The sequence below is a fragment of the Crotalus tigris genome, unplaced genomic scaffold (assembly GCF_016545835.1).
Source record: "Crotalus tigris isolate CLP2741 ecotype Arizona unplaced genomic scaffold, ASM1654583v1 scf7180000019068.10715455, whole genome shotgun sequence".
Classification (NCBI taxonomy): Eukaryota; Metazoa; Chordata; class Lepidosauria; order Squamata; family Viperidae; genus Crotalus; species Crotalus tigris.
Window position 1 is genome coordinate 569030 of NW_024097358.1, and position 18054 is coordinate 587083.

General features: G+C 42.4%; 2 protein-coding genes across 6 annotated transcripts in view; both read left to right on the plus strand.

Moving 5' to 3' along the window:
• Positions 1 to 3914, plus strand: part of CHD2 (chromodomain helicase DNA binding protein 2) — a 51652-nt gene extending 47738 nt beyond the window's left edge. For 4 of the 5 annotated variants that reach the window (XM_039359357.1, XM_039359358.1, XM_039359361.1 and 1 more), the window contains one exon: positions 698 to 3914. In XM_039359357.1, coding sequence (XP_039215291.1) covers positions 698 to 1028 — 331 coding nt within the window. In that variant the 3' untranslated portion in view covers positions 1029 to 3914. The remainder of the gene's footprint in view (positions 1 to 697) is intronic. The other variant, XM_039359360.1, reaches the window with a different exon arrangement.
• A 2187-nt stretch (positions 3915 to 6101) lies between these two features.
• On the plus strand, positions 6102 to 17906 carry LOC120315256 (chromodomain-helicase-DNA-binding protein 2-like). Its single transcript, XM_039359298.1, has 18 exons — positions 6102 to 6134; positions 6371 to 6519; positions 7216 to 7312; positions 7490 to 7582; positions 7977 to 8152; positions 8544 to 8585; positions 9154 to 9293; positions 9726 to 9864; positions 10911 to 11061; positions 11359 to 11481; positions 11882 to 12010; positions 12396 to 12539; positions 13404 to 13544; positions 14534 to 14712; positions 15390 to 15489; positions 15877 to 16084; positions 16878 to 17121; positions 17664 to 17906. Exons 1-18 carry the CDS (start codon positions 6102 to 6104, stop codon positions 17716 to 17718), a joined length of 2343 nt encoding a protein of 780 aa, XP_039215232.1. The 3' UTR covers positions 17719 to 17906.
• The last annotated feature ends 148 nt before the right edge of the window (positions 17907 to 18054 follow it).

Below are 18054 nucleotides of genomic sequence, written 5' to 3' on the forward strand. Positions count from 1 at the left end.
TGTCAACAAAATCCAGATACGCTTATTTTGAGTCTCCTGAGTATTACGAATGGGTTGAGCGAGATAGGTATGTTTAGCCTGTGGAAGAGATGGTAATGAGTAAAAGTTCATTAAAAAAAGATCCAACTGACAGATTTCCTGACAGTGAGAACAGTTAAATCAACTGCCTTGTCTACTGGGGTTCTGGGTGCTCCACCAGTGGAGGTTTTCAAAAATAGACTGGACAACCATTTGATTGGGTTGGTATGAGTCTTCTGTCTTGAGAAGAAGTTTGGACTAGAAGACCTCTAAAGTCCCTTCCAGTCCTATGAGTCTATGATTTCTGACAATCTTTTGCAAGCGTTTGTGATATCATGACCCACAGTTATCTCAAAGATGCTTTTTCACGAGGACACCACACTTTCCAGTTGCCCCGTGAAAAAGCATCCTTGGGATAACTATGACCTGGATGACTGAGAATCTCCATGGACACATAACCCAGAGTGCAAAGCAGTTGGGCTTTTGTCACTCTTTTTCTTTTGTCAATCTTCTTTCCTTCTTTTAGTCTTTCCCCTGGGAGATACTACTGAACTGGGCTGGCAAAGGCTTTCCTGTTCTCTTCTAGACTCTTGGCACCAGAGGGAGTTAAGCATCCCAAGATACAGTCATTTTGCCTCTTCTTTTGAGTTGAATGTTTGATTACTTCTTTCCCCTCCAGATACTACCATGATGCCAAGAGACGAAGAATCGATGAATTCCGGTCCCAGAATTACCAACAAGATTTCCGGAGGATGTCTGACCACAGACCCCCTTTGGGTTATCATGGGCAAGGGCCTTCAGACCATTACAGGCCTTTCCACCCAGACAAATCTGCTGATTACAAGCAACTCCTTCCCCCTCCTCACTCCCAGATCCCTGATCCTCGCTCTCCAGCTTCTCAGAAATCTCCACTTGGTGTCAAGTCTCCCATCCAGCACCGATCACCTCTGGATAGGCCGTTAGAGCAGAAGAACAATCCAGAGTATAACTGGAGTGGCTGGAAAACCTAGAGGCCCAGAAGCAGAGGCCAATGGAAAGTGCTAGTCCGGCCCACAGAAACAACAGTTACTGGGCCATCCATGCTGGAACCAGAAAGCCTGAATATCGTGCTGTAGAGCTTTGGGCTGTAAGAATTGGTGGTGGGTCAGAAGAACAGGACCCACCAAGGGCCTGTATTTTAGCCCCAAATTTGCCTCCCGTCAGTACACTGGCTGAACGTTGGGAGTGGTCTTCACTGGCACCAAGGGACCCGTAGAGAACAAGGTCAAGTCTTCCCCCTAGGTTTTGGAATGAAGATTTAGTGTTTGTGTCTGCAATGCCAACTTGAGTTCTGCACATTTCACAAAATGGACAGATGGCTGCGTAGGATACAGACAGAGATGAAAGTGAACACCCCTTTGGAGTTGACGTTCAATTTGCTGCTGGGGGGGAATGATAGAGAAGACCTCAGTAACTACAGTAGTAGAATAAAAATTTGGCGTTGGGGAGGGCAGGAGCGAGACTGAATTAGAGAACAGTGAAGCCAACCTTTGGTGAGAATGCTTGGAAATCTTGTCGAAGAGAAGAGACTTGGAAGTTTGTGGACTTAAGGTTGCCAGAATACCAGAAAACGAAACAAAAGAAGGGAGGGTTTGTGATCTCATCCTTCCTTTTCTCCTCTCCATGCTTTTCTTTACCTTAGCAACGTTGGGACTTCAAGCAGCGCTATGTGGACAGAGAACACTTTTTAAATAAAGGCAGAATTTTCATTTCCATGGTTGTGAAGGAGAGGACAGTATGTCCACGGCACTGGGGGACTTCAATATTCAGAAATTGACTGTGGAGCTCCTGTTTTTTCCTCTTCTTCTCCTCATGATCCATGGGAACACCAGGGATGCGGCTTGGAGAAAGGAGCTGAGGGAGGGGTCCAGTTCAGGCAGTATTTCTTGAACATCCCAAGATGGTCAATTTAGCACTTTTAGTTAGGAAGGTTCAAAAACCCCAATGGCTGCCATCCACAGAAAGGAGACACCAACGAACTAAGCAAGATGAAGGAAGCCTGTCATGGAGTGAAGGATAACATGGAGTTTTGACCCACATTTTTATACAAAGGTGGCAAAGATCTGAGTCATAGTTATACTTTGATGATCTTTCTCAGCAGCATCTTCTAAAAAAAAAAAACCAAAAAAAACCCCACCCCAACTCTGACGGATATATTCCCCACACTGAAATGTGTACATGTGTTCATGTGTGGGCACTTGGCCCCGAATCTATTTGTTTGGGTTAAATTATTGCTTTTTAAAAATGCAATGGCCAAAAATACATGCTGAAAAGTTCTGTGAGTAGCATCCCCGGTTTATCACCTCTCGAGTGAATTTTGTGCCCCCAGCAACAATTCTGAGCCATAATTTTTGATAAAAAGAGTTCCACTGCCAAGTCAGTTCCTTAAGTGTTAAAAGGTAACTAGTGACATAAGAAGGAAATAATCAGACTGTTTTTCTAGGTTTCTAGAGGGGCCTGTTCTATGTTTACATAACTGTGTCCATCCACGAATGTGTCATACACTCTTCTTTTTTTCTCTCCCACCTGCTAAACTATGATTGTAGAAAAGACACTATGGAGTTTAAGGTCCTATTATGATTACATGGTTTGAATTGAGGTTGACGAATTGAATTCCAGATTTGTTCAACAGAAAATGGAAGCTAAGAATTTTATCTTCTTAATTAGAACAAATCTTTCATACCTTAGCTATGATGGCTTCCTGTTACTTAATTAGAATAGTTATTATTTCATACTTAAGTTCTGATAGTTCCTTAATTGTTACTTAATTAGAATAGAATTAATTAGAATAGATACTATTTCACTCCCAAATTCTAGTGTTTCTGTAAGGGTAACATATATTTGGGGCCCATAGTTTTTCACACTTAAGTTCTGATAGGTTCCTTAATTGTTACTTAATTAGAATAGAATTAATTAGAATAGTTACTATTTCTCCCCTAATTTCTGACATGTCCCTCTAAGAGCAAAATATAGTTGGACTGATGATTTTCAAGTCGGAGACTTTCACTTTTAATTTCTGACATGTTGCTTAATTGCTACTTAATTAGACTAGTTGCTATTTTGTCCCTAAGAAGTTTTTACTCTCAACTTCTGATATGTTCCTTCATTAGAATACAATTAATTAGTTACTATTTCAGTCCTAATTTCTGACATGGGCAATTATATACTTGGACCGATAGTTTTCAGGTGGGACACTTTCACTTTTAATTTCTGATACGTTGCTTAATTGCTACTTTATTAGAATAGTTGCTATTTCACCCCTAAGTTCTGATATGTTCCTGATTGTTGCTTAATTAGAATTGTTACTGTTTCACTCCTAAGTTTTGACTTGTTCCCATAAGGGTGAAATACATTTGGGGCCGATAGTTTTAGGTGGGGTATCGTTACAACGAAATTGTAAGCATAATAAATCCCGAATGTTTGTATGTTCTGTTCTTGACCGGGTTGGGAATTACAAAATGTTAGTGGGAGGGTGGCCTATGAAATCTGGGTTTGTGCCTGATTTGATGCATTTATGAAGTTTTATTGGAGAATTGAAGGAGAAGATTCTGCTGCTGTTGGATTTCTACCAGTGGTCCAGCTATGATAACCCTATTGTTGCGTTTCCCCCCAAAGATCTGGAGCAGAAGAGCTCTGGTGCATAAAGTCATGGACTTAAAGGGAAATGAAATCCCTATGACTAAATACAGTAATTAATATTAATTTATATTTGTGACAAAGGACTTTGCCACTGTCTAAGTGATTTCCGATGTAAATATGTTGTTTATAAAGTATGTATTAAATTTTTTCTATTGTTAAGCTCCTGTACTTTGGATTCTTGTACATTAAAAGGTCAGGAAGTTTTTCATAAATTGGAATTTCCATCTCTCTGGGTTTTTTTTGTTCAATAGTTGGTCTCTGCAATTATTTAACTGTTGGTTTTCTCAAATTGTGCCTTGTTTGAAGCTGCGTTGAGAGTATTGAAGGTTTTGTTAACTTCAGCTTAAAGCCTGATTGCAGACGGCGAGGACAAAATCTTCCTCAGTCTGTTTTCTTCACCTCCTTTTTTCACATTGCTTGACAATTTCTGTAACTTTTTTTTTTCTTTTCGCTTCTGACGTGAAATTGATCTGTTCTCTGAAAAGCGTCCTGTCCTTTGGAAAACATCTCAGTGCAGGGATTTGAATCAATTGTGATTTGCCTGCAGATGGTGACTACAACTAAGTCCTTGCTCGGTTCTGAGGAAGTCTAGAAAAGCTCTCCAGAACTTTGGACGTGAATGGGATCCCTCTATCCGAGATAATGCGTTGTGGTGCTCCATAGAAGTGGTAAATGTGGTGCAAGAACATCTTTGCCACTTTTTTTGGCTGTTGGAATCTTTTGGCAAGGGATGAGATGGACCTGTTTTCAGAATAAGTCAGTCACTACCCAAATTACTGTTGTTCCCTGAGCTTTCGGGGAGTTCCACAATAAAATCCATGGAAATCTCTCTCCAAGGTGCTGACGGCTCAGCCACCTATTTTGAGCAATGCTGTGTTTTTCCTTGCCTCTGCTTTGCGGCCACACATCTAGGGCAGCTGGAAGCATAACTCTCCATGTCTTGTTGTTTGAGTGAAGGCACCAAAATTGCCTATTGAGAAAGTGGAGGGTTTTCACAAAGCCAAAATATCCCACCAACTTTGAATCGTGGCGCATCTGCATGGTTTTTAACCTCTGGCTGGCAGGCATGTGGAATTTCCCACCTGCCCGCCTATATATGATCAAAGCTAGGTATCTTCCCTGTCCCCATCTATTTTAACTGAAATCCGATGACACATTATTTTAATTTTACTGATCTTCAGTTTTCTGAAGTTGGTAATTATTTTGGCAGAAAGGTGAGCTGGCTTTAACAGTGAACTAGCCCATTCAACAAACACACACGTGATTCAATTCATGCCTTTTTTTTTTGTCCTAAAGATTACATCAACAGAAACTCATGGCTTCATTGTTCAGAAGAAAAAATTATTTGCATTTTTTAAATCAATAAAAAATTACAATATTTATATCACAACACCCCATACAATTTCCAGACACATGCAATAACCTGGAAAGTGGGGCAGTGTAATTGTTACACCCTTTCCCTGTCACTATTCAGATTTTCATTTTGAGCCTGTTGGGTCACATTGGCTGACTTCACTCAGAAGCCAAAATTTGACTGAACATAATAAAATATAAAGTGCTTTGTTAATAATTAAGAGGTTTAAGAAAAAATATCCCAACACCTGGGAAATAGTTTTAGAGCTCACCAAAAGCAGAGAAATAAGTTAGAAGGGAATAAAAGATGCCAGTTGGTTAATAAAGCTCCCCAAATTTGGAAAAGTTTACTGTTTTCAAGAATTTTAATTTAGGAAATGCTAAAAGAAAAAACCCTATCATTTCCCTCTTCTAACTCCTTTCAGATCACCTGAACTTTGTAAGTATTATTTTTATTATTTATAGGATGTTTATCCCGCCTTCATTACTTTTATAAGTAGCTCAATGCAGTGAACATACTTTAATACTCCTCCTGTTTTTCCTACAACAACTCTGTGAGGTTGGTTGGGCTGAAAAGGAGTGACTGACCCCAAGTCATCCAACTGGCTTTCATGCATAAGGTGGGACTAAAATGCCAGTTTCCTGGTTTCTAGGCTAACACCTTAAGCATAAACCGGATTGGCTGCCTGCCACGTCAGTTACCTCTTCCTGCACTGAGCAATGGAATTTAGAACTTGGAACCCAGGGGTGAAGGCAGTTATATGGGGGGGGGGAACCTTCCTACTGGTCATTTTGAATTTGGACAAATTGTGGAGTGGACATACTTTACATGTGGCTCTTCATCAGTTGACCCAGTTCAGGCATTCAGGTTTTCAGATCCTACCTTTCCAGATTGGATAGGCTGGGAAAGAAAAACTCTGGTTATTTCTTTCGTTGTTTTTTGAAATAGTGAGCAGCGAAGTTAAATAATATCAATAGAGGGAATTTGGGGGGTGGGGTGGGCTTGGAAGTAGAGATTCAGAAATTCCCCCAAAGGGGCTGCCTTGGTGGACATGGCAGAAAAGGTGACATCTACAAGCCCAAAGGTAACTAATCCTGGTAAGACAAATTTTGCTTTTATTGTAAGGTGTTAGAAGCCAGTAGCTTTTGATTTGCAACATGCTAGTCTTTGATCCCTGTTCCTTCCCAAACCTTCCCAAAGGTCAGGTGAGTCATTGACTTAGGAAGAGATCCAAAAAGAGATTTCTGCACCTCACCTTGGCTGCACCAGGGATAAAAAGCTACCTATATAGCTATTTCACGCATCTCCTGGATTCTGCAGGTAAATATATATCTCTTGGTTACAAAGGGAACAGTGGAAGAGGAGATTATAGAAACAGGGAAGAACAAGATGGTGCTGGACCATCCCATGATAAAGCAGATGGACACCACCAGACAGACGGTTTTGGACAATAGCTCGGACAGATCCAAGTAAGGAGATGAGCCTTTTAGTGTGCTGATCAAGGTGGCTCTTTTATGCTACCCTTTAAATGTTAATCTGGGAAAGTGATAACACTTAGCCTTATTAATTGGGGTGAATTGTTCAGTGGAAAGGGATCCTCTCTACCCCTATGGAGATTCACAGTCATCCAAATCATAGTTGTTCGAAAGGTACTTTTTCAATAAATAGAAGATTATAAATAGAAGATTATAAGTTCAATAAAGGCAAGTGGTAAATGTTACTGCCTTTACGAACAGGAGGAGAAAAGAGAGGAGGAGAAACAGCAGTAATTCAGTAGATTCTGGAACTTCCTCCAGCTTCGCAGGCAGTACAAACCAAGTCATTTAGCATCAATCCCTGTTTTGAAAGTTTGATGAGATAAAATGAGATGGTTAATGGTTGTCAGCCAGACATGGTCATTGATACCTAAACACACGCTTTATGCTAAGATTACTGTCTTTTTTTAAAAAGAACATTTTATTTGTAACATTGTTTGATTTTAAAAAGACAGAATTGTTTTAGCTACTCAGAATTGCGAATTGCCTAGTTTTCTTAGATAAAAAAGATTAGGAGGTGGATGAGGAACTAGATTATTTGAGATCCTAGAAAAGTGAGCTAAGATATGGTCCAAGTACTTGTGAACTGGAAAGCTTTGTTCGAGCCAGTGGCTTCATGTTTTTCTCTAGTACAAACCCATTCAACAAGGAGGAACTGACCGCCATCCTGAAGTTTGGAGCTGAAGACCTTTTTAAAAAAGCAGAAGGAGAAGAATCTGAACCACAGGTGAGTTTTCTGATCCATATTTCTGGGTGGAGATTACCTTGATTCTTCTTGGGATGTCATTTGTAATGGACAGACATTTAACTCAATCCAATCCATTTTCATATCAGAACTTTAGAAGGACAAATGTAATATTTCATACTGGTGTGTGTCTGACTGCACTCTTGCCCCTGCTTCCAGGAAATGGACATTGAGGAAATCTTACACCTGGCTAAGACAGGAGAACACGAACCGTCCACAAGTGCAACCAACGAACTGTTTTCCCAGTTTAAGGTACAGGCCCAGAAAAAGAGTATCAAAGATTTCACAATTTGTAGCATTAGCAGTGCAATTAAAAGGAGTGGTGTGGAACACAGTGAGTGAATCTGGCTTTCCCCACTGACTTTGCTTGTGAGAAGGTCACAAAAGGTGATCACATGGCGCTAGGACACTGCAACCCTCATAAATGTGAACCAGTTGCCAAGCATCTGAGTGTAAATGACATGACCATGCAGAATGGATGCTGCAACAGTCCTAAGTGGGCAAAACGGTCATAGGTCCTTTTTTTCAGTGCTGTTGTAACTTTGAACGGTCACTAAATGAACTATTGTAAGTCCAGAGAACCTGCAGTTTGCATCCTCTGGCAAAGAGGATCCCTCTAAACCTGGGCTTTTTCTGGCCCTGGCAGCCTCAGCCCAATGACAGTGATTCGGGTGTTGGCATAAAGAGAAAGCTGCAGATATTATTTGGCTCAGAGACCGAGAAGGAGGAATCAGATGATGACCAAAGGCCAAAATGCAAAAGGAGGCCTTGCAGCACTCAGAAGGACATGGTGGAAGGATTTACAGAAACCGAAATCAGAAGGTTGGCACCGGGGAGAAACCCAGGGATTCTTCTGGATGTGTTTTTCATCATTTGCCAGAGCTAAGGTGAACTGGAAAGGGTGGGAGGGATGCCCGGCCTACCTCGCAGTGAGGCCTGGTGGGGATGAAATGAGGGGAGTTTACTCCGGTGGTCTTGAGCCTCCAGAGCAAAGGAAGAAAATAATGTAAAAACCTTCTGCAGCCTCCCTTTGCTTAACCTGACTTAGTAAATATTGGGCAACTTGAGAATTGCACTCCGGGCGCATCTGGACAGGTTTAATTTAAATTAAATTTAGTGAGGTCACTAATAATTTAAACAGAGGGAAAAACAAAATGGAGGCCTTTAGCAACCCTCTCTAACAGTCGTTGCTCTCCCTGTTTAAATTCCACAGATTTATCAAGGCTTACAAGAAGTTTGGTGTTCCTTTGGAGCGGTGAGTGCCAGATTAGAGAGAAGGTGCAGTCTACTAAATTACAACTGTAGGGACATCAGAGGATTGGTGGGATGTTATGTTTTAATTGCCATGCACCACTCAGAATCACTTCCAGGAGATGGCTGGTCCTATCAATTACAGTATTTAAATAAATAAAATGATGCTTTCCTATCCCCCTACGGTCCTGTAGGCAATGTTCAGTTTCATCCTTTGTAGTGACATCACCACCTGCCGGAAGGCTTCCTGCATCCTCCTAGGAGATTAGGAGGCAGGTTTGCCTCTCCTGATCCTTCAGTATTCTTCATCTTTGCATTTAAGTCTTCAGTTAGATCAGCAGGACCTAGGAAAGCAACCTGTGGGTTTGCACATGTTATGTGGGATACATCGTTAATTGTGTTTGGAGTGATGTCCCACCAAGCTGCTATGACTTGTTCTCCGGTAGCTGCTCTTAGTCCATCCATGTTCTGGAAGTGATTTAAAATAATGTCTGATTTGTGCGTGTCTTGGAGGGGAGGGTCTTGATTTGCTGTACAGCAGCTTTATTACATCCCATCTCCTCCTTTTTTAGACTGGAATGCATTGCTCGGGATGCCGAACTTGTGGACAAATCTGTAGCTGATCTGAAACGTTTGGGGGAACTTCTCCATAACAGTTGTGCATCAGCCATGCAGGAGTACGAGGAGCATCTGAAGGAGAACCCAACTGAAAGTGAGCAAAGGGGCTTTCTTTGATGGGAAAAGGGTGGTAGTCAACCCTACTCCTTCTTTTTCAAAATCACTGTCAGGCGCAAAGGATCAGGACTGTACGTTAAGTTGCAGCATAAAATATTTATTCAAGCCTCTATGCAAGAACCTAATCAACTAAAGTTCAGTACTAAATTGACACCAAATAAGGTTCAACAGAATTCAAGAGAGAGTGACTTGGATTGTTTGTGACATTGCAAGGATTCTAAACTGATGAGATGTTTAACTCTAACCCTCTGCAGTTCTGCCTGCTTTTCTCCTACAATAACAGGCTGGTACTTTAGCCCCCAAATGGAAACAGGTTAAAGTCTCAGGTGCTGATGTGCTCTTTAAATGCGACTCCCAACTCACCTCATCTGATTGTGACTGAAAACTCTGTGTGGCTCCTTTTGTTCAGACAAAGGACCAGGGAAAAGAAAGGGACCCACAATTAACATCTCTGGAGTCCAGGTGAATGTCAAAGCCATTGTTCAGCATGAGCAGGAGTTTGCAGTGCTCCATCAGGTCATGCCATCTGACCCAGTGGAGAGGGCAAGGTAAGCATGACCATGTAAGAAATACACAAGTGCTTGTGTGTGTTTGTATAGCAGCCATGAGTGGCCCCAAAAGAAGAAGAAAAGGTATTTGAGGAGAAAAAAAATCACACATTGCTCTTAAACAAAATGGACCCTTAGGTAGTATGTTATTATTTATGCTCTGTTGACCTTTACATTGGAAAAAGATAATATCATACATGTGAAGAGACATCTAAATGGATTCTAGAATGTAAATATGGAAGAGGCAGCCATTATTTTGACTCAAGAGAAGATAACCAAGAGAATTGTTGGATTAGACCAAGAGTCCAGTCCAGGATCATTTACTAGATTAGCAGCAGGTCTCCTGCAGTTGAAATCTTCTTTGAATGTTCTTCTACAGGTGTTCCTTGCCTTACAGACACAATGGAACTCCAAATTTCTGTTGCTGAGTAAGATTGTTGTAAAGTGAGCTTTGCCCTATTTTACAAACTGTCTTGCCACAGTTGTTAAGCTAATCATTGCAGTTAAATTAGTAACCCATTTCTGGACAGTGAGAATAATTAATCAATGGAAGGGCTTTCCTCCAGGAGGTGTGGATGCTCCATCACTGGAGGCTTTTAAGAAAAGACTGGACAGCGATTTGTCTGGAATAGTATAGGATCTCCTACTTGAGCAGGGTTTGGACTAGACAACCTCCAAGGTCCCTTCCAACTTGGTTATTCTGCTAGATTCTTACAGGCTAGGCAGAAGTTGGTTCCTCATCTTCTCCAGGGAAAAATAAGTTGGGGAGAAATAAGACTTCCTTCAGGATCAACTTTGTTTGCCTTCTTTTCAACTAAGCCTTTTTAAAGCAATTTAAGGAATGGCCCTCTGCTCAGTTTAAGTGGAACTGAGGTCAGCTAGGGAGAAGAGGTTTAAGAGAGACAATTTCACCATGCTTTCACACATACCTCTAACTTTGCCTTTCCTTTGTCTTATCCAGTTCCGATGTGGAACTTTATTAACAAGGGGCGTCTCACACGGAATTGTTTTTCATCTTTCGCCCGTCCTCTCCTCCAATTTTGCAGGTTCCATCTGAACTGCCGTGTCAAATCTGCCCATTTCGATACAGACTGGGGAGTGGAAGAGGACTCTTGCTTGCTGCGGGGAATTTACGAGCACGGATGTAGGAACTGGGAGCTCATCAAATCAGACCCAGAACTGAACCTGACCAACAAGGTACAAGGAACCTCACACATGGGTGAAGCTTTATAGATGCAACGCTAAACTATGATGCTTGAAAAAGGGACATCTGCAGGATGTGGCAGCATCGGATGTGGGAGAAGTGGCTCTGCAGCTTGACAAGCAATGTTTTTTTGCTTTTATTTTATGCGTAAAATAGCCGGTTTGGTTTAGTCATTTAAGGCACCAGGCTACAAACCGGGAGACTATGAGTTCTAGTCCTGCCTTGGGCACAAAGTTAGGTGGGTGACTTTAAACCTCTCTTATGTTTATTCCTTCTCCACCCATCCCCAGATTTTACCAGTTGAGACCGATAAAAAGCCACAGGGAAAGCAGCTCCAGGCACGAGTAGATTATCTGCTGAAACTTATCAAAAGAGACCTGAAAAGGAAGGAAAGTGTGAAAAAAACAGAGGAGGTCAGTTCCGCCAAAAAGCAAGCTCAGTTTGCCCCTTTGGTTTATTCTATGCATTGTTTGGAAGATAGTAGGTGTAAAACTCAAGATTCCAGTCCTTGTGGTGGAAAATTAGCACATAGTTTGAATCCATGCAAAGGCCCCAACTGTCACAGCTGCCATCTGCTCCTGGGTAGAAGCAAACATTCCAGGAGGCCCAATTGGTGCACCATCTCTGCCCATGATAAAGCTTTGCCATTGAGATTTAAAGCTGGTCACTCTCCAGAGCCCCAGAAATATGCAGTGAGATGGGAGACACTATACAGGGAAGGGTTGACACAAATAAAGAGAAGGTCCACCAAATTGGCCAGCAAAGCGGGTTTTCTGATCTTCTATGCCCTTGTGGGCTGTTCTTTTGATCTAGGCTGAAGCCAAAATGGTGAAGCCCCAAATCCGGAAGGAAAACAAGCCCCCCCAAATCAAGGAGGAGCCAGGAAGCGAGGTCTCTTCTGCACAGCCTTCAGACAACCTGTCAGTAGGAGAACAGAAGAAGGTAAGCATGAGCTACTGAGGATCTGGGACTTTCTGGTGGAGAAAATGGCGGACTAAAATTTGGAGTCTGCAATTTCCTCTTTCTAAGCTGGATTTGCTTATCAGTTGCATGCTTCCCTTAACCAGTGCAGTGGTTTTGCTTAACTGCCTGGCCAGAAAAGGCCATTAAATCAGGCGCGACTGTCTTGCTTTCCAACAGAAATGTCTGGTCCCAATTATAGTTGTAAGTCAAGGATTGCGGTATTTATTCATTTATTTCTATTATTATTATTTTGAGCGTACAGATGTCAGTTGTCTTAAGAAAAAGATACATTGCCCCCCTCCCTCCATCAAGAGTAAGGTGAATGTTCTGTGCTCTGTGCGCATTCACATGTTTTGCCCCAAAGGAGGACGGGGTGAATAAGAATACCCTGAAAAAGAAGTTGAAGAAAGAGAACAAGGATAAGCAGCCAGCCAAAAGCCAAGAAAAGGAAGGGGAAAAGGAAAGGAAGAAAGAAAAGGATAAAAAGCAACAGGATAAAAAAGAACAGGTACCTACTGGTGTTAACCTGTCTTGGTGGCCATGCCATTGCTGATTTTAAACAAGGTTCACATACGTGTGCTGGTAACCTGGCTGTCTGTTTGTGTGAATAAGCCATGACCAACTTCATGTTATGGGTAGAACATCCCTATTCTCCATTTTTCAGACATTTGGGCAGGGTGAATGCTTTGGCTTGTTAGACCTGGGAAGCTAAGAAGGATTGGGTTGGGTTAATAGGGTGGGAGAACATCAGGACCTCCCCAGATGGTGATCTAGACTGAGAAGTCTAAGAAACATTTCAGAAGAAGACAACTCCTAGATTGATTATGAGGTCACCATTTGCAACTGGCTATCCTTGAGCATGTATTGAATGATGCTTTCGTATCTGGCTATATAGGCTCTTAAAATTACTCAGTTCTCCCCAGCAGCTTAAAGTCTTAAATACCATATACTTCAGCTCCTGCCCACCTAGCAGATCAAAAGCATGCAAATGCAAGTAGATAAATAGGTTCCCCTCAAGTGGGAAGGTAACAGCATTCCATGCGCCTTTGGGCATATAGCCATGCTGGCCACATGGCCACAGAAATTGTCTTTGGGCAACGTTGGCTCCCTCGGCCGTGAAACGGAGATGAGTACCATCCCCTAGCGTCGGATATGACTGGACAGAGGAAACCTTTACCTTTAGTTTATAACCACAGAGATGGAGAACCCTGTTTTAAGGGGCAAAGAAATCGCCTGGAAAATCTAGGCAGCAGAATCCAGTTTCTCAACCCCCTTGATCTTTTTCCCCTTCCACTTCCTTCTTGGCACATCTGTGATTTTCCTTCCTGTGCTGCTGCTTAGAGGGATGCTATCTCCTCTTGTCCTTTCACAGCCCAAAGGCAACGAGGCCAAATCTGGCCACAAAGGGAAGAAGACGCTGGCTCAGGGTCCCGTCCACATCACGGCAGGAAGTGAGCCTGTCCCCATTGATGAAGAGGAAGAGGATGACTTAGACCATGCAACCTTCACCATTGTGAGTCTTCTCGAGGAATGGGGTGGAACTCTGGGGAAAAGTCAAAAGAGGGCCGATCGTTGACCCTAGAAAGCTTCCAGGGGAAGATTTTGTTACAAAATCAGTTTACCTCTTCTTTAATAAATCAACTTTATTAAGCTTCGATGAAAGGTAAGATTAAAAACTTAACCAACCCCAAAAGATTTAAACATGAGAAATGGGGGGGAAAGGGGGGGGAAAGTTGAAAAATGAGAAGTGGGGAGAAAAGGATACAAAAAAGGCCTTCAGATGGTTGTAAGTCAAGACTGCCTCTATAATAAAATCTTCTGTTAGACTCTAGATCAAAACAAAAAATATTTTTCCTCCACTTTAAGGAATTCACCTAAAGAAGGATGGGAAATCTCTTGTATGCTCTCCAAGATTTTATGAGTACCACAGATGAGTCTTAAAGACTGAAATCTGGGTAGCTTTCGATGCCTTGATCTTGCCCAGCTCCCTGGGGCTTGATACCCTGTGGGTGCAGATGTTGTGCTTGATATACCTCAGGTTCCTTCAATTTTTCTTTCTTTCTTTCTTTCTTTCTTTCTTTCTTTCTTTCTTTCTTTCTTTCTTTCTTTCTTTCTTTCTTTCTTTCCCTTCTGAGTTAAGATAGCTGACATGCTGCAAAGCCAAACCCCGACCACTGGCATATTCACCTCAGCAGAAAATTACTTTCCTCCCAGCCAGTTCATCTCTAAAACAGGAGAATTGTAGATTTGCTGAGAGTGTGATCGAAAAGCGAGATTCTGCTTTGCAAGAAGGATGCCCCATCAACTCAAAAAATATCCTCCCTACAGCTTGGTGACTTGTGAATGAAGAAGACTCCTGTGGCTGCCATTTTGAGAGGGTGCTCACAGCAGACCCCCTCCCCCATCAAAATGGGAACCTTGCCTCAAAAGGTTGCCTGGATCTGAGGCTTCCTCTTTTCTGCTGCCAGACTAACGTGGACCTCTGTTTTTTCTGTCTCCAAGTGCAAAAAGCAGCTGAGGCCAGTCAAGAAGGCCCTGAAGCAGTTGGATAAGCCAGAAAATGGACTTACAGAACAAGAGCAGCTGGAGCAAACTCGGAGTTGTCTGCTCAAGATAGGAGACCACATTGCTCAGTGTTTGAAACACCACACTGAACAGGAAGTTCTTAATGTATGGAGAAGGTAATCTGCCTACCGACCAATCTCAAATTCTCTCTCTCTCTTCCTGATGTTGCAGTCAGACCAGCACATCAGGTGTCTTTTTAAGTTTGGAGGTGTAGGGAAAGGAGAGGCAGAACCTGGGGGATGGAGTTAAAAGAGGAAGCAGCCTAGAAGCTCTACATAGCCACAAACAAAACTAAATCTAACTCCCCTTGAATTCCCGTGACCGCTTGCAATCTTTCAGTTGTCTCAAGATCCTTGAGGGATTTGACACTCAAAGGTGTGATAATGCTGCCAATGAGATGCAGTCTCCAGTTGTTGGATCGTGTTGAATTCCTCTACGTGGAAATACATTGAAGGATTAAAAAGAAAATACACATTTTAGTCCAAACTCCTAGAAAACTCATGATACAGGCATCTGCAGTAGTAAAGGGAAGTAGCGGATTGGGTTATGTCGTGCTTAGATCAAAATCTGCTGACTTTATCTCAGGATTCTTCATGACTCAAGTTTGCAGCAAGACATTTTTGGAAGCAGAGGGGATGTAAGAAGGGATTTGGGCCCCCCAGAATAAAACACCTCTCCATTACTGCTTCCAGGGCTTTTGGGGGGAATCTCTTTCCTCTGGCATGAAAAGTTCAGGCTTCTGACCCAGCTCGTAAAAAGAGAAAATTAAAATATCCCTTTCACTTCTTTCCAGCAACCTCTGGATGTTTGCATCCAAGTTCACTGACTTTAACGCCAAGAAATTACATAAAGTATACAAGATGGCTAGTAAAAAACGAGCTCAGGAACTGGCGGTAAGGACAGGGTTGTGTGTGGTTGTGCATATGTTTGTGTTGTGTGATAAAATGGAAGAGGTACAAATATAAATAGAGGGAAAGAAAGGGAGCATCTCGTGCAAAAGAAAACCTCAGGAACTGGAGGAAGTTGTGATTGAGACTTGTAGATGGGACTCTGCATTTTTTTTCCCCTATTCGTTTTTCCGTTTTTTGCTCCTGGCTGGGTCATTGCTCTCTTAAGAGCCAGAAGTTGGGCTGTAGAAGAGAGGAGAAGAAATTCTATTTTTAGGGTAGGTGGCCTTTCAATGTTCAGGATACGTAGGTTGGGGGTCAAACTCCTGGTTAATAAAACCCATGTAATTGTTAATGTTCGCCTTTTGAGTTTCCCGTTGATGTTGTCGGCAGGAACAGAAGAAGAAGGAAGAGGCAACGAGCGGCAAGCGGCCCCTTCATTCAGAAGCTCCTGGGCCCAGTCGGGATGCTCAGATGACTCCTGTCCCACATAGCCCTCATGCTCAAAAGCTGCAGCAGCCACCTCCTCACCCTCCCCAGATGCATGGACATCCACGGGAGAACTACAAGCAGTCAAGTAGAAGGCATTTCAGCAACACAGGTGAGAGGTTGTCAGGCCTGTCGCAGCTTGGGCATTTAGCAAAGAAAAAATCTTAATTCCATTTGTAGCAAAAGATATACTTTTACTAAAGGCAAGTGGTGTCAGCATAAGCAAAGCTAGATCTGAGGTTTCCCAGTAATTTTCCCTTCCTCCCAAGCCCTTCCCCCTGGTCACCTTATTAGTGTCCAATGTGGGTCAAATTAGGTGTTTTGGTAACAATTCCCAAAGTTTGGCACTTCTTTGGTGGACATTCATATTCCTTTCCCATGCTTGTTTCCTTGGGTCATTCAACTGTTGTCTTTGGTTGGCATTTCTGGTTCCTGTCAATCCCCCTTCCTGCATCCCACCATCTTCCCTCCCCATATTTTAGGGCAGGCTGCCGTCAAAGCAAAGGAGGGCTGAAGCAGTGTGATGGCAGATCTGACAGAGATCTTCTGGAACACCAGAGAGGCTCTTCCCTTCTTCCTGAGGTCCCATCTTGCTTCCTGAGATGGAAGAGGTGGCAATGCATGACTATTCTTGATCCCCTTGCTGGAACTACATGGGCCATCTGGTTCAAGGGCCTCCCAATTTAACTCTGGATGGGCTGTTCCTTCTACTGATGCTATTATTATTATTATTATGTTCCCTATTGTTCCTCCTCCTCCTCTTTTTGATTCTCTTAAAAAGAGATAATAAAAATCAAATGAAAGGTAGACAAAGGTGGAGTATAGATGATGAAGTCCAAGTGGATAAAATCCTTGGGCTTCTTGTGAAAAGAGTGCTACCTTCTTTCCCCCTCCTTGTCATGCAGAACGGAGCGAATGGCAGAGGGACCACAGATTTAATTATAGTGGCAATGCCATTCAAAGTTGGGACAGACACTATTACCACCCATACGAGCAGCCTTGGTACAAGGAGCGCCAATATACGAATCGCCAGGTGCGCCCAGAACAATATCGGAGCTCAGCAAACTACTGGCCAAGCTACACGTCTTATAAACGCCCGTATGAGCAGTACAACAGTGAACGAGATTACCGGGACCAGCGTGAATACAGGTGAGGTGATATGCAGGCCACTCGGCTGCACCGTTGGGCTTCTGCAGGAATCAGCATGCCAAAAGCGGTGGTGTTCGTCAGCCAGATCACGGAGCAGAGATGGCAAGGACTAGTGGAACTGTACTGTTGTAGGATATAATAACAGAATATTGAAAGCCTGATCTCTCTGCCCATCTTATGTCAACAAAACCCAGATACGCTTATTTTAAGTCTCCTGAGTATTACGAATGGGTTGAGGGAGATAGGTATGTTTAGCCTGTGGAAGAGAAAGTAATGAGTAGAAGTTCATTAAAAAGAGATCTAACCGAAAAAATTTCCTGACAGCGAGAACACTTAATCAGCTACCTTTCTACTGGGGTTCTGGGTGCTCCATCAGTGGAGGTTTGCCCCTTTTCCAAGCCAATGTGATATCCAGTTGCCTTGTGAAAAAGCATCCTTGGGATAACTATGACCTGGATGACTGAGAATCTCCATAGACACATGATACGGTCCTTTTGCCTCTTTCTTTGAGTTGAATGTTTGATTACTTCTTTCCCCTCCAGATATTATCATGATGCCAGGAGACGAAGACTCAATAAATTCCAGTCCTGGACTTAAAGGACTAAATGCAGTAATTAATATTAATTTATATTTGAGAAAGGAATTTGCCACTGTTTAATGACATCTGATGTAAATATGTTGTTTTTAAAGAATTATTAAGGTTTTTCTATTGTTAAGCTCCTGTTCTTTAGATTCTTGTACATTAAAAGATCAGTGAGTTTGCCATAAATTGGAATTTCCACCTCTCCGTTGTGGTTTTTTTTTCTATAGTTGCTCTCTGCGATTGTTTAACTCATGGTTTTCTCAAATTGTGCCTTGTTTGAGTTGTGTTGAAAGTATTGAGGGCTTTGTTACATAAAGCCCGGTTCCAGATGGTGATGATAAAATCTTCCT